Source organism: Cydia fagiglandana, chromosome 7 (assembly GCF_963556715.1).
Source record: "Cydia fagiglandana chromosome 7, ilCydFagi1.1, whole genome shotgun sequence".
Taxonomy (NCBI): domain Eukaryota; kingdom Metazoa; phylum Arthropoda; class Insecta; order Lepidoptera; family Tortricidae; genus Cydia; species Cydia fagiglandana.
Genome location: NC_085938.1, coordinates 2,366,517 through 2,383,889, shown reverse-complemented (window position 1 = coordinate 2,383,889; position 17,373 = coordinate 2,366,517). Strand labels below are relative to the sequence as shown.

At 38.4% G+C, this 17,373-nt stretch overlaps 1 protein-coding gene across 1 annotated transcript; it reads right to left on the bottom strand.

The window, feature by feature from the left end:
- Positions 1-7,524: 7,524 nt before the first annotated feature.
- Positions 7,525-16,937, bottom strand: LOC134666274 (uncharacterized). The gene is made up of 3 exons (XM_063523427.1): positions 16,873-16,937; positions 8,413-8,542; positions 7,525-7,805 (listed from the first exon to the last, which is right to left on the bottom strand). The coding sequence occupies exons 1-3, from the start codon at positions 16,888-16,890 to the stop codon at positions 7,612-7,614; spliced, it is 342 nt and encodes a 113-aa protein (XP_063379497.1). The 5' UTR covers positions 16,891-16,937; the 3' UTR covers positions 7,525-7,611.
- Positions 16,938-17,373: the final 436 nt, after the last annotated feature.

Here is a 17,373-nt window from a genome sequence, read left to right as displayed (position 1 = left end):
TGCGTGTGCAGTCTCTTTCACCTTATATAGAGGCACCCCTTCTAGCCGTTGTGGCGGGAGCGGTTTCATGAGTTTTGGAACGGGCTCGGATTTGAAATTGGAACAGTTTGTGTGAGCTTGGGGTTTTGGGGAACACTGGCTGGTTATTGTGGAATTAAAACATAAAATAAATGTGGAATTTATGAATGGAAAATTCAACGGGGTTCATGTTCTACAATAAAATTGGTAAGTAATGTTTTAATTTAATTCAATTAATGGTTATGGAACTAGGATTCTATGTTTTAACATTTTTTCGTTGTTAAATCGAAAGCTTTATTTACCCCATGCCATTGCTACATATAAAATTAACGATTAGCTGTTACATCAATGCGGTATCGAATGCACATCACAACTAATTCAATTGCATTAAATGCAATTGAATTAGTATTAGCCTTGCACTCAGAATTTCATGTGCTTTGAAAGCAAAGATGTCCGAAAGACATCTTTGGTTTACTATGGACTAGTATGGACTGAAATTGCAAACGAATTCGACATTCAAAAACAAAACTCGTTTATTTGCGAAAAAGCTCTATGAAGTTTTGATGCTTAAAAACAGTGAGTACCTGAAATTCGATTTTGCTCAACACATTCAGACACTTTTTCAGCCGGGTAAAGTTTTAAATGTGTGGCCGACGTTGCCTTTTAGGATCCTTTTACTTGGCCAGTAATCCCTAATTTTCCAACATTTATACTAGGGCCCGTTTCTCGAACGGTATTAGTCTAATTTTATTAGTGTGTTGCCATGGTAACCCATACGACTTGACAGGGGCCCATTTCTCGAACGATATTAGTCTAATATTATTAGTCCACGAACTGTCAAGTCGTATGGGTTACCTTAGCAATACACTAATAATATTAGACTAATAACGTTCGAGAAATGGGCCCCAGTTCGTGGACTAAATAAGTCTAAAACCGTTTAATATAATATAGTGTCAGAAATAAAAGGAAGACCATGAATTTTAACATTTGATGTGAAATTTAGAGAAATAATCAAAAGAGTGCGACTTTGTATTCAACAGAATGGGACTCATTTTGAGCAGTTGATAAATTCAATTGATTAATTTTGAATTAAAAAAATGTTAAAATTCATGGTCTTCCTTTTATTTCTGACACTATGTTATTTAGCAAAAAATAATCCTTATGACGAATCCTTTCGATCGGTATGATAAAACTACAGGATGAATTTTTTCTCGCGTAGCGTTTCGATTCCCGGTTCAACCAAGTAATTATTTAAAAATCTATGAATGCAGTTTAAATTGTTTATTAAATTAAAATAATGTCTTCTTTCAGCAAAATATCCTATCTACGATATTTAAGGTACTTTCCCTTGATGTCCCATAGTCTTGGGACGCCCTGTAGGTATAGATGTACCCGACCATGTGAAGCATCGTTGTCCGTGAGCCTATTCTCAGGTGTGCCAATAATTACCGATAGCCCGAGATAACCCCGCATCGGAGCCAAATGCCACGAGATCTTACGTCGACGTCAAATATATCGTAGCGGCCGAGGTGCTCAAAAATATGTGAACACGCACTTAACGCCTTGACAATAGAGGTGTGTTCAGTAATTGTGAACACCTTGGCCGCACCAATATATCTGATGGCTACTGTACTAACATTGCCCCGCTAATACGAAATTATAAAGGGGTCGTAGTTGATCATTATCAAGTAATTTTATGATTTCGCAATTCAACGCGGTAACGCAGCGAGTGTGATGGGCACCTTTGCGCCGGGGGTAGTGCGGGGAGGCCTCTTTGAGTAGTTTTTATATTCTTTGTTTTATTTTAGATACATTTAGGGTTGTTAGTTTTAATTTAGTATTATTTATACATAGATGTATTTAGTTCATAAGTTATTTATTTGTCGTTCTACTGTCTTTTTCCTATGATATAAAGTTTTTCATTTTATGATTTCATAAGTTTGATCGGAAATATAAAAAGTATTATAAATACATGGGTATTAATTTTAAAACATTATAATAGCTATTTGGTAAGGAAAACATTAATTGTTGTGATTAACGTTTTCCTTATGAAATAGTTGAGCAAATGTTACCTAATGAAGCGCGTAGAACTTAAATTAGCGTAGCTATTTGAAAACGGTAATTAAAAGGAAACAAAAGTAAACGTTATAACTTCAGGTAATTTTGAAAATTGGAAATATCTAGCTTCTAAACATGAAGACACTTTCTACTGTAAAGGGGCCCACAGATTACCAGTCCACCGGACGATATCAGGCTGCCAGTTAAACCCAAAAGGTGACAGTTCCGATCAACTGACAGGTTGATATCGTCTGGCGGACGGTATGGCTACCATCAGTTTGGTATTGACATAAACGCTATCGTGAACGTAATTTACTTTCTTTATATCTCTTTCGCACTAATATGTCAGTACGAGCGAGATGCATAGAAAGTAAATTTAAATTACGTTCACGATAGCGTTTATGTCAATGCCAAACTGATGGTAGCCGTATTAGTAATCAGTGGGCCCCTTTAAATACTTAAGTGCTTGCTTCGTCTTAAGTAGAGCAGACATTTACAAAGTGATTCCTCGTTTGAACTTATCCCAGTTCACTTTAAATGTTAACTGATATAATAGCTCCTCTACACGATGGGCCAACGACGGCCACTCCAAGGGACACATTTATGCGTTAGAGGGAGCAAGTGATATTGCTATCTCATTCTACTGCACGGCTGCGTCCCTTGGAGTGGCCGGCGCTGGCCCATCGTGTAGAGGAGCCATAACACTTTCAAGGAGCATTTTGTTAATCTTAAGGGGCCCACAGATTACCAGTTCGCCGGACGATATTAGGCACTGGTCCCACCGCGAGCTAGTAAGCTATGAGCTATCGGCTATAAACACGAACAAAAGATAAGCACTCCCGTGTAAATAAAAGAGACACGGCGATATTCATAGCTCACCGCTGGGCGAGTAACTATAAATATCGCCGTGTCTCTTTTATTTACACGGGAGTGCTTATCTTTTGTTCGTGTTTATAGCCGATAGCTCATAGCTTACTAGCTCGCGGTGGGACCAGTGCCTTAGCCTGTCAGTTCTTTGGAACATCTTTTGGGATTAAGTGACAGGCTGATTTCATCTGGCAAACTGGTAAGGGGCCATTCAAATATTACGTAAGCAGATTTATTACAATTATTTACCCCCCATCCCCCTTGTCAGCAAAAGTAAGCAAAGCTCTTACCCCCTCCCCCCATGCTTACGTAAACGTTTTTCAATTATAAATGTATTTTTTTTTATATTATAAATATAATGTTATAATTATAATTTTTCTATATTATATATTTTTCATTCATTATTTTTTCTATATTTTGTATAATTTTTCTCTTAGATACAATAATACATATCTAGTTCCTTGTCGGACTTTGCTTGTAATTTATAATTTCGCCACACTTCGTTAACTAACTTTTGTACATTTCATACTTTCGTACTTGTATGAATTTTTTTTAAACTTTCAAACAATTTTTGGTAGGTATAACTTGGATTTGTCTATTTGAAACGACATCTTATATAAACATTAAACTTTGGCTAATGGAATTAACGGTAACACAAATGTTAACTTGCTTTGCTATGCTTACAATTACGTCTACTCGCTATAGTATCCAAACGAAACAATACACTGACAGAAGTGACAGAGGAAATTAAGACAAGTGAATAGCGCGCGGTAATTCCCCTACTCGGTTCTAAAGCGAGTGCCTGAACGTATGCATTATTTGCGGGAATCCCCGAAAAAGCGTTTCGTTTTCAAGCATAGATAATGTGAGGGTTGCCATTCGTGTAAAAAAGTAAATAACTACCGATGACGTAATCATCATCTAGACTCCCCTACCCCCCATGTCATCCAAAATAAGCAAAACAAAGAAATCCCCCCCCCCCCACAGTGCTTACGTAATACTTGAACGGCCCCTAATCTGTGCTTTTAAACATTTTCAACCGACTTCAAAAAAAGGAGGAGGTTATTAATTTATTAAATCACGTAACTATATTGCTAAAAGTAAAAATGCCTAAGTGCGTACAGGGCTATTCTGACACAATCGCAACCGGTCACAAAATGTCGAGCAAGGCTCGGTGACCTAACGATTTGGGAGCACTTATGAAATAATGTCCTTTCACCGAGATAACGAGGGTGGGCGTTAGGAGTAGGTCAAAATTCTTTTTGTTGTGTCGTTTTTGACGTCTCTGCCACACTAATACTGCTATCTAGAAAACAGGTTAAAAAATCCAGAGCCATTTTAGATTTGAATCCCGGATGCTTACTTAAATTTATTGCTGAGTTATGGATGTTTTCTAAGTATTCAAGTAAGGGTATTATCCCCAAAATAATTATTTATTAATTATATTGATGAATGCTGTACTTTGCCATACAGTACACTATTCCGTCACATTTTTGGACTACAATTTTCAATGTATAGGTAAACCGAAAAATATATATGCCCTTGACTTGTCCAATGATCGTTATTTCAAACTTGACGTCCAATGGGTTAAGTCATACAATAACCTAATTACCCGACTACGGCAACGCAAAAGGAGGGTTATGATTTTGACTGGTATGTATGTGGGTATGTATGTATGTATGTTCATCTGTTCCCTCATAATTATGATTAGCAGTGCCTACTTCCTACCGCGAAAAACGAAAATCGATATTTCTTTATCTGCAAGAGCGATAGAGAGGCAGAGAACGAAATTCGATTATCATTTTTCGTGGTAGGCCCTCAGGCCGAATGCTACATTTTAAGCTTAGGGGCTGTCCATAAATTACGTCATCGATTTTTGACGATTTTTGCCCCCCCTCCCCCTTAATTCATCCAAAAATCATGCTTTGAATGACCCCGTTTCCTCCTACGTCATGCTACCATCATCCGATGTCCAGACCACCCCCTCCTAATTTGAAATGACGTAATTTATGAATAGCCCCTTAAGTATAAGCAGTATTAGGGTCGGTTCCACCAAACCGTCTTTAAAGCGTTCGCAATTTTTTTTTGTATGGGAAATTTCATACTTCACAGCTGAGTGACGTTAATCAGTCTGTTAAATGTGGTTGGTGCAACTGGGCAACCAGCGCTATAACCGCGAAAATCGAAGTTCGCAAATTGCGGGCATTTTTCTCTGTCACTCTAATTACGCCTTCATTGGAGTAAAAGAGAAAGATCCCCGCAATTTGCGAATTTCGGTTTTCGCGGTAGCCCCTCAGATCTTAAGTTCAGTTAGCAGTTAGCAACACGATGCATTGCTCCGATGCATACAAGAAACCATTAATTATGTAACGCTACGTCTTACGTAGGCGAACAACGCGCGAACGCGGCGCGGCGCGGCGCGGCGAAAGCGGCCGCCGCCGCGCCGCGCCGCGCCGCGCCGCCTGACATTCGCGTGCAAATCGCGCCGCACCGCGTTCGCAACGAGATCGCTTACGTAGGACACTTCTATGGGCATCAAAGGATTGATTTCGCCGCGCCGCGCCGCGCCGCGTTCGCGCGTTGTTCGCCTACGTAAGACGTAGCGTAATACGCATGACTTGTACATTTGGCATTAACCCTTTATAAGGCATAAGGAATTATGCAAAATTGAACTGTATCACTTTGAAATAAAGTCCAAAATCAGGTGGGAAATATATTCCCTCTGCCTTATAAATGCTTAAAACACGTTAATCAACAGCCGGATCCTACGCTAATGCCACTAGTTCATTGCAACCACGTGCAGCCGCCATCAGATATATCCGAGCGGCCGAGGTGTTCACACATATCCGAACAAAGCCTCTAAACATATAGTGCGTGTTCAGATGTTTTTGACTACTTTGGCCGCTCCGATATCTGATGGGGAATGTCGAACGGAAGTCGATAAACAGGCGAGGTGCTTAAAATGATCTTAACGCGACCTTCCCGTTTCAAAAATGTCGGAGGAATTATCTAAATATTGGCTTCTCAAAGAAGATTCTTTAGAATGATGTCAATTCATGTCCCACGCTTATAATACCTAATTATTAGGTATTAACCCTTTACCAGGCTAAGGGTAATAGATTTTCCACATACGGCACTTCAAACATGTGTTCTATTTTCGATGAGTAACACTGACATTCGATTGTCATTTTTGAAATGTCAGCCTGGTAAAGGTTAACCCATATCGTCACACTGCTGGGCAAACTTCTATTATAGTTACTTATACCAGGCATGTCTCACTCCGCGATTTCGTCGCTTTGCTACAGGTAGCTAAAAGTACATCCGTTCGACCCCAATTTTGGGGTTTGTCATAAGCCGCGCGTCGCGCTGTCGCCACCTAGCGGCCATATCTGTCCTCGTATCGTAACAGACGCGTTTTGTTAGAGAGTGAGTCTTCTGTACCTAGTACTATTATTTATTCTGTGCATATACCTAGTAACATTGCTGTGACAGACCGACGGACATGGCGAAACTATAAGGGTTCCCTTTTTGCTGTTTTGCCGAAAAAGGCAATAAAACTTTCATACTATCAGCGATAAGTCACACATGCTAGTTATTAGAACAGTAATGCAACGACTCACTGAGCACATGTTTCAAGTGTTGCAACTTGTTGTCACACCCGTGCACTGGCGCGGAAACCACACCCTATACGTTACACTTGCCACATTCTGTATACGCCCACGTAGGACTACTCCCATAGGTAATCATTGTATACAAATATTAAGGAAGAAACATGTATGTTAACTATTGGGTACACCAGTACGTCAAGGAATAAAATTTTTAGTGTGCCACTTCGTACTTTGTCACAGTGGCAATCAATATGAAAGCCGCTGGTGTCTCATATTACTTATTGTCACTATGACAACGTACGAATTGACAGAAATCTAATTCCTCGACCGTACATCACGAAAAAAAAGATAGAGAGTGCTTTTTGAGGTTCAGTAATCCCCGAAGGGTTACAATGGGACTCATATAATTTTAGCACACTAAATACAATGTTAATTTGTCAAATTTAAAATTAATAATGTACAATTCTGACGACCGGTCTGGCCTAGTGGGTATAGTGACCCTGCCTATTAAGCAGATGGTCCCGGGTTCGAATCCTGGTAAGGGCATTTATTTGTATGATGATACAGATATTTGTTCCTGAGTCATGGTTGTTTTCTATGTATTTAAGTATTTATATATTATATATATCGTTGTCTGAGTACCCACAACACACGCCTTCTTGAGCTTACCGTGGGTCTTAGTCAATTTGTGTAAAAAATGTCCTATAATATTTATAAAAAAAAACAATAGTTATAGGTACAGTTATAGGTATTATATCTTTACTACTTGTAGGTACTTACTAAAACTTAAATACTTGGAGGTATTTAATTTTCTTGACTTTGATACGTATAAACAAGTATAGTTTGAATCCTAAACGCGTGTAAGTAGACGTAGTTAGATATCAACTGACAAATTCAACGTCTGTAAAATAGGGGTTATTTCACCTGAATAAATGTTTTTTTTTTCACATACAGGATAAATAAAACAAACAACAACACTTAACACTCTTAATCCACAACCAAAACAACAATTAAATTAAACATAAAAACTAAATAAATACCAAAGCAAAACTCCCCCACATTACGAAGCGTATTTATTTCCAACATGGTGTCTGACCCCCCACTTGTAGTTGGCATTCTTGTCGGTCTTCACGAAAGTGTGGACGGGCCCGGTCACACCCCGGGTCTGGTCGTGGTCATGGTCGTGACCGTAGAAGTCGCTGTCGTGACCGCGCTTCGGCCTTTGGTATTCTTCGGTGGTCTCGTGAACTGGAACTGACATCACGTATTGGAATTGAGGGCGTTTTCAATTGATAAAAACTGCGAAAATGTACCTACTGTATTTAGAGGTAAGCAATTGTGGCCATAACAATAGTTCAACTATTGGAAATTTATTAATTATTGCGTGGGAAAAAGTAAATAAATTGAATGATTAGTGGCAATTAATCTTCCTCTGTATCAATTGCCTGATACCCTGCCTGATAGATTAAATGAATAATCCCTAAGGCTGTTATGCTAAGTATTACAGAATCCGTTTGTGTCTTTTTGGCTTATTAGAAGTTCGTTTTAAGCCTCATTTCATTTTACAATAGAACAAAATAATATATGTATGTTTAGATGGATGCGAAAGTACATACTCAATACGGATTTCGATATAAAATTAAATTTGACACACGGACCGGTATTAAGGATGACTCACGTTAGACCGGGCCGTGTCCGGGCCGGAGCATCCGGCGCATACTTTTCTATGACATGACAGGTGATCACGTGATGCTTTCCATAGAAAACGATGCGCCGGAAGCTCCGGCCCGGACACGGCCCGTGACGTGAGTTATCCTTTATTCGTTCCATCGGGGGTATTTAGTGAATCTAGATAACTTACTAGGTATCCTGTGAGGTTTCGGTGGCGGTGGTGGAGCGTATCTGGTGTATCTCATCCTCATCGGGGCCCTTTGCACGGGGTAGAAGGGCACGGACCATGCGTGGCATGCTACGGCTAATGACAGGAAAATCTGTGACAGCAGAAAGGGATGCATTGAAATTTAAATAACACTTTACAAGCGCGAACAGGGCGAACAGAACAAAATTGATTTCTGAGAATATGTTTTTTTCTATTTACTATATACATTTTTAGTACCTATCTGTAACATAGATAAGTACTAAAAACACAAAGGCAGGGAGTATAACGGAGTTATACAGTGTGTTTTCTGTAACAGGAGCAATAAATAAAACTGTAGACTGTACTCCTCAAACTGACCAACATTTGTTCAGCAACTTTTGAAAATAACTCATGGTTTGATTTTTATTACACTTTAAAGTTTATTCTAAGACGCAATGTATTGCAAATTTTATTATGTTATAAGCGTGACAAGTAACGTCAAACACACTGATGTCAGGGTACATTTATTTTGTATGAAAAAGAGGAAGTCTAAAGGATTTATAATTTTCAAAAGTTTCTGAACAAATTTTGGTCAGTTTGAGGAAGCCTTTACTTTAATTTATTGGTCCTGTTACAGGAAGCACCCTGTATATATCTCTGTAAAAGATAAGAGCTTTTGAATTGAGAACACATGTGTGTTATATTTATTGTTTTCTTACAAGTGCAACCTATTTTTAGTATTTTCTACCAAAAATAGAAGCATTACTATAACTCATATGTATGCACGTGTATAATGTGTAACTATTACATTAAACGATTTGTTAAAAATATATTTTTGGGCAAAGATGGGGGCAAAGTTTGATGGGTTTTTTTTTACATTTTAGGTACCTATCACCAAAGATAAGTAAGTAGGTATATAACATACTTATCATTATCAGCCATCAGGTGAGCTGTCAATTTGTTACCGACATGATACAAAAATTACAATTTTGTAATACGTAAGAACTTAATTAGACAAATTAATGTAACAATAAAATTTCTATGATAGGAATCTGATCTGATTGTATTGCGTTAATCAAAAGTTTTTGGACAAGTATATCTGCATGGCCATGTACAGTCGAGGAATTTAAATTCCGACCCATTTCGTACTTTGTCACAGTGACAACCGTATGAGGTCTCTAGCGGCTTTCATATTGATTGTCACTGTGACAAAGTACGAAATGGGTCGGAATTTAAATTCCTTGACTGTACTATAGTCCAATACGTACTTAGCTTACGTACTAGTAAAACACAAGTGTAACATGAAATCTTAATGTATAACGTAAAAACTGGATACCTAGAGTTAGACCAAGAAAAGTCTGCAGCGATTGTTATTTATATTTATAGTTATATTCAGTGCAAGTGTTATGTATACATCATAATTTAATAGAAGTTTAATATAACACTTGCACTGCGTGGGCTATCAAAATATCTGCAGACTTTTCTTGGTCTAACTCTATACAGTGTGGAAAGATAAGTCGGGCCCTGGAGGGAAACTACCTTAAATCCTTGAGCTGGCTCATTTTACTTAAAGGAGTCATTCCTTTATTTTTAAAAAGAAACAAAACTGCATTTAATGAATTCCTAAAACACGCTTGCCTCGCCCGGGACCCGAACCGACTGAAAATTACAAAAAATAAAATCTCGCAATTTTATTCTACTAGTCGATACAGTTAATGTTAATGATAACATTTCTCCAAGAAACATTAGGTCTTACACTCGTTTGTCGTACAAAATATCCATAAAATCTAATATTTAGTACTCAAGGTTTTTTTAGACAAGCGAAATTGAAGAAAAAAAGAAAAAAACCTTTGAATGCAGTTTTGTTTCTTTTTCAAAATAAAGGAATGTCTCCTTTAAGTAAAATGAGCCAGCATAAGGATTTATGGCAGTTTCCCTCCAGGGCCCGACTTATCTTTCCACACTGTATAAACTTTGACTCCCTTATTGCTTTTTTTCAAACCAGATTATTTAATATCAAAAAATCTTTAAAAGTTTTCATGTACTTATCAATAAAGTGATTTTTGAGGAAGGGTTAGGTGTATAATTTTTTAACCTGCGCGTAGCTAGGGCGGATCGCTAGTTTAAAGAAATCTTACACTTACAATGAAAATAGAACGAGTAGAAGCACAGAATAAGTAATAGTATTATCATAGTAGAAGTGTTGTATATATGTAATTCTCCAATTTTTAGCCATGAAAACATGTTATTTGCCTGCTCACGTAAATTTTCATGTTATTCCATTTTAGAATGTCGTTAATGTTGTTTTATAATGAGAAAGCGGCAGTTAGGAGTGTGACTATGGGGCCCACCGATTAACAGTCCGCCGCACGGTATGGCCTGTCAGTTAGAACAAAATTTTGACAGTTCCGAACAACTGACAGGCCGATACCGTTCGTCATACCAGCATAGACCTATGTGTAGTAACAATAAATACTCTTTGTATGAGTAATATTAGCCTATGGCCTTTTGTGACATTGTCAATGTTTGAAGTGTTTCAGTTTTAGTTTTTATGTTTCTTGCGAAATAAAAGTTCTTGTGTTTTGCATGATGGAGTATTAATTAATTACCCATCCACAAAAGTACAAATACAACACTATGTATTATATTACTTCGTAGTTTTGAAATCATTGTTCTTTATTCGATAAAGTAAAACATACTGGATGTAAAGATTGACCCTCTTTATGTATTTTTTTTCTAACATCACGACTATTGAGCGCCAACGTGAATAATGACAATAATGAGAATCATGACCTTCTATTTTGTGTCGAATTAATGTCAAAAAAACCTTTAAGGGAAAGTAGGTTATGAGGAGTACCGCAAAAAATATTGAAGAGTACCAAAAAAATATTTCTTATATTTCTATGGAAGACAGATAGATAAAGATATGAATAAATGAATAAAAAGCATAGATATGGTGACTTTAATCTTAAATTTTAAATGATATGTCATGACTCATTAATCTCATTATTGAAAAATACATACAATTAACCAAATTAAGAGATTTCTCTCTTTGGATGAACTCTGTTAAAAACTACATATAACCTACATAATCGTAGCCAATATTGTTTTATTGGGGCCTATAGCTCGAAAAGCTATCAAAGTTATATCTACTACAAATCGCTCAATATAAAAAACGTAATTATGAAGTTGATAAACTGCATGTCTTAATACCATTTCGATTTAGTTACACTCGTATAAATTCTAATTTGACAGGTTACGTAACTGATTGAAGCACAAAATGAACTCATTAATCTCATTATACCTCTGTTATGTAACAAATTATTGTAGCTTTCAGTCTCAATACGCATAACAGCCGTAAAATGAAACTCATTCAATTGTTTACCGTATTCTCGTGTAGCAAATTCTAAATAACAGTTTTTTCAATGACTGTTATGGTTAAGTTTAAATTGCTATAATTAAAATTAAACAGTAGGTTAATGGTGTTAAATAAATGTGAGGTAATTGAGCAGATAAGATGCTAATAAATTAGAATAAATCGCAATTATTATGCATCTAGCAAGCTTATAAAAATCCATTTATAGTTCGAAGATTGTATCATCATCACGGCCCAGGGTTTTTTTTTATTATTAGTAAAACGTAAACATTCGACCATAATCTCACGTGACGGTAAGTGCCGATGCAATCTGGGATAGAACATCCTTATCTAAAAGATGTCTATTCATTCTCGATTTAAGTGAGGATGTTAAGTGCAAACACCTTTTTTTTCTTGATTAAAGCATGAAACTTGGCACAGTTGTTCCTTATATCAAATAAAGCCGATTTCGATCGGTAGCCCGAAGGAGCCCCCCCTCTGGGGCCCGAGAGGGGGGGTCAAAGTACCGCTCCGCCCGGCTTCATTCTTAAAATTCTAACAGGCCCCGTTAAGCTAATAGGTCATATTTGGTATCAATTTCGGATAAATCAATAATGTAGAATTCATTTCTGATATAAAAAAATTGCAATTTGTAGAAAAAAAATTAAAAAAAATTAAAAAATCTAATTTTTCAAGTGTAATATTTATTTTTTATTTAGTATCAAAATTAAACTGCCTGGTTTTTCTACATATAAAAAATATGACAATAAAGCCTATTTAATGCAGATTTTAAAAACGTAACTTTTCCTTACCTTTATTAAAAGAAAATTGCATAAAAAAAATCTTATATCGTCTCGCGCGGTGAATATCTTTTTACCGACATCGGCATCGTTATGGACAACATCCGAAGTACACACTCTGGAGACCGATTAAATGTATTGTTTGTTGTTGTAGATCCTTTATAGATCCTATTATAAAGATAGAAAAGTGTACAAATACTATTTTTTATGTGTCGTTCAGTAAAAAAAGGGACCTAGGAATAAATTATCATAGAGCCTCGCGTTTGTATAGAAGCATACTCGTATTTAATTAGTGTAAACCACTCCACGGACTCCATGGTCGCTATTCTCAATGAATAAGAAGTAAACTGTAAGTATTATTAAATATTTTCATTACATTATGATCATCATCATCATCTCAGCCATAAGACGTCCACTGCTGAACATAGGCCTCCCCCTTGGACCTCCATACGTGCCGGTTGGAAGCGACCCGCATCCAGCGTCTTCCGGCGACCTTAACAAGATCGTCTGTCCATCTTGTGGGTGGACGTCCTACGCTGCGCTTGCTAGTCCGTGGTCTCCACTCGAGCACTTTTCGACCCCATCGGCCATCTTCTCTGCGTGCAATGTGGCCTGCCCATTGCCACTTCAGCTTGCTAATCCGGTGGGCTATGTCGGTGACTTTAGTTCGTCTACGGATCTCCTCATTTCTGATTCGATCACGTAGAGAAACTCCGAGCATAGCCCTCTCCATAGCTCGTTGAGCGACTTTGAGTTTTGAGATGAGGCCGATAGTGAAAGACCACGTTTCGGAGCCGTAAGTCATCACTGGTAACACACATTGATTAAAGACTTTCGTCTTGAGGCACTGAGGTATGTCGGACGAAAAGACATTACGTAGTTTCCCGAACGCTGCCCAACCGAGTTGGATACGGCGGTTGACCTCTTTCTCGAAGTTGGACCAACCTAATTGGACTACTTGTCCTAGGTAGATGTACGAGTCAACAACTTCGAGTACCGATTTCCCAACAGAGACTGGGATGGGCACAACATTGGCATTTGACATAAGTTTCGTCTTGTCCATGTTCATTTTCAAGCCCATCCGTTGTGAAACTCGGTTGAGGTCATCGAGCATCATGCTGAGTTCCTCCATCGACTTTGCCATGACTACGATATCGTCGGCAAACCGAAGGTGAGTGATGTATTCGCCGTTGATGTTGATGCCAAGTCCTTCCCATTCCAGGAGCTTGAAGGCGTCTTCCATTACGGCAGTAAACAGTTTCGGAGAGATAACGTCTCCCTGCCTTACGCCTCTTCGCAATGGAATCGCCCTCGTGCTCTGCTCCTGTACTCGGACCGACATGGTGGCGTTACTATACAAACACTTCAACACTTCGATGTACCGATAGTCAATATGGCATCGCTGAAGAGACTCAAGCACCGCCCATGTTTCCACCGAATCGAAGGCTTTCTCATAGTCCACAAACGCTAAGCATAATGGCAAGTTATACTCTTCGGTCTTCTGTATAACTTGCCGCAGCGTATGGATGTGGTCTATGGTACTATAGCCTTTTCGGAAACCGGCTTGTTCGGGAGGCTGGAAGTCATCAAGTCTGTGTTCGAGACGGTTCGTGATGACCCTTGAAAACAGCTTAGATTAGATTAGATTAGATATTTATTTCACAACATATGATTACAGTACAAATTACATTAATGTCAATTTATAAGAATCTATATTGTGATCGTCAGAAACATACATACATACTACATACATACATACTTATAGACATGGCTCAGAAGCGTGATGGGTCTGTAGTTCTTCAATAGGTTATTATCACCTTTTTTGAAGAACAGCACCACCTCGCCTCTATTCCATGTTTCAGGCGTTATGCCCTCGGACAAGACGGAATTAAAGAGCTTCTGGAGGACTTTAAGTACCGGTGTTCCACCCGCTCTCAGAAGCTCTGAAGTGATTCCGTCTTTGCCCGGCGCCTTGTTGTTCTTAAGCTGCTTCAGGGCCATCCTAATCTCGTACAGACTGATGTCCGGGATATCTTCGGTATAATGTCGGGACAGCTTGGCTCTTGGATCTCCTACCAAGCTGTCAACGGGCTTTGCGATCGAAGAGAAACGAGATAGACTTCATCATGATCGACAAGAAACGGATATTCAGTGATGTCTCTGTGATCAACAGGGTAAAGACCGGTAGTGATCACCGAATCGTAAGAGGCACACTGAATATCAATATTAAACTTGAAAGGTCCAGCCTGATGAAGTCTACGCTCCGACCTACTCGAGCCCATGTTCAAAACCCCGAAAGCTTTCAACTCGAGCTCTCTAACCGCTTTGCTTGCCTAGAGATCTTGGCTTCAGTGGACGAAATCAACGACGGGCTAGTGGAAACTGTCCACACAGTAGGGTTTAAGTTTTTTAGACCCCGCCGTAAAGATAGACCTCAGAAATTGACCGAGCAAACCTTAAACCTCATGGCTGAACGACGCTCGCTACAGTTGCAGTCTCCCGATGACGCGGAGTCATATAGGCAGCTCAATAGACGTATATCTAAGTCCTTGCGACATGATCTGCGTCTCTTTAATACTAACCGTATTAAAGAGACTATTGAGCGAAACCAAGGCTCCAAAGTGTTCGCAAAGGACAAGTCTATTGGGCAAAGCCAGCTGACAAAGTTGAAACGGGAAGATGGCAGCATAGCGTCGAGCAAAGCGGAGGTTTTAGGTGAGATCGAGAGGTTCTATGGACAGTTATACACTTCGATCGCAAAGCCCGTTGACAGAGAAGCAGCCTTATCAGGATAGAATTATATGTTTGGGGCTTGGGGGTCAGACGTTAGTTCCTCTTTAAAGTTGCTCAGTCCGTCTTCTTGGGAATGGAAGCAAGGAGCAGATGACTGTTTCCAAACTGTTCTGACAACCCTGCTGTGGCCAGAATATGGTTGAAACTGACATATATACGTGAATTATGAAATGTATCCATTCATGTGTCGGGGGAAGGAATTGCATTAATACACAAGACGCAACATTAAAGTGTGGTATAATGTAATAAGTAAGCAGATTAAATAATACTTATAGTTTACTTCTTATTAATAGGGAATATTACGCAAAACTCTGCGTAGGTAGCGCCACTACCACTATCTGTCAATCACTAACAATCTGGGGGTCTGCCGCGAAACAAGAAAATCGAAGTTTCGTTGTCTAATCCCTCTATCACTCTTGCATATTCGATCAAGAGGCAGATAACTTAATTTCGATTTTCGCTTTTACCGATAGGCCCTGGTTAACAAACCGCCTTGATGCATCAATGTCATATTTTATTGTCTGTGAAAACTTATCAAAAAACAGTTTAAGGTACAGTATGTATAAGTTAGTTTATGAATTTACTAGAGTCGGTAGTGCTGCACTTTGGCGGCAGAACATTGCAGTAATATCCCCTATTGAGAACAGCGACCATGGAGTCCATGGAGTGGTTGGCACTAACTAAATACCTACGAGTATGCTTCTATACAAACGCGAGGCTCTGTGATAATTTTTTCCAAGGTCCCTTTTTTCACTGAACGACACATAAGAAAATATTTGTACGCTTTTCTATATTTATGTATCTACAACAATAAACAATACTTTTAATCGGTCTCCAGAGTGTGTACTTCGGATGTTGTCTATATCGATTCCGATGTCGGTAAAAAGATATTCACCGGCGCGAGACGATATAAGTTTTTTTTTATGCAATTTCCTCTTAATGAAGATATGTAAAAGTTATGTTTTTAAAATCTGCATTAAATAGGCTTTATCATCATATTTTTTCAATGTAGAAAAACCAGGCAGTTTAATTCTGACAATAAATAAGAAACAAAAATTAAACTTAAAAAATTAGATATTTTGAGTTTTTTTTATTTTTTTCTACAAATTGCTAATTTTTTATACCAGAAATGAATTCTACGTTATTGATTTATCCGAAATTGATACCAAATATGACCTATTAGCTAAACGGGGCCTGTTAGAATTTTAAGAATGAAGCCGGGCGAGCGGTACTTTGACCCCCCCCTCTCCGGCCCCAGAGGGGGGGCTCCTTCGGGCTACCGATCGAAATCGGCTTGGTTTGATATAAGGAACAACTGTGCCAAGTTTCATGCTTTAATCAAGAAAAAAAAGGTTCGACCTTTTTTTGTCACTTAGAACCCTAGCTAAAAAAGATCCACGTTATGTAAATATGTAGTATGTCTTGTGAATCGTTCAAGCTTTTACTTTAAATGTGCATAAAAATCTACCATTAAATACTACTTATTATGCCCCAATTTCTAGGTAAAGTACTTACAAGAACTGTTCTGCTCATTTCTTTAAATTATGCTCCTACGGTCGACTGTCAATTCACCAATGGCGTTCAAACTATAGATCGATCTCTTATAAGGGAAGAAAACGATTTTAAACACTTTCTATTGACGATTTCATGCTCTGATGCCTCTGTGATCTATTCGGCTAGTATTTTGTTATTGTAGGTAACTTTATGCCAGTATAAGTTGAGCTATAAATGTATAACAACCATATCTTTGAAAGTTCGATGAATACTGGTCAGTAGTGAATAGAATGCTTTGTAAATGGCGTTCTAAATGTTTGTCGAACAGGTCTTCCGACTGTTTGCTGGTACTAGTAGGCTACTTATATCAATAGTGTTTATTTTAACCTCATATCTGAGGAACGTGAGTATTATAACTTCTTCTCCATGCTATCTAATCCTGATACCATGGTGGCTGTTTTAGCTCCGTTGTTGAATACCTTCGTGTGCTCGCATGTGGCTCGCGTAGCCGATTGTCACGCG

What these genes read in the sequence shown, in the direction of transcription:
- LOC134666274 (XM_063523427.1), bottom strand. An exon ending in GAAACCTCACAGGATACCTA is followed by an intron (nt 7,806 to 8,412) that starts GTAAGTTATCTA and finishes ACGTGATGTCAG; the next exon opens with TTCCAGTTCACGAGACCACC.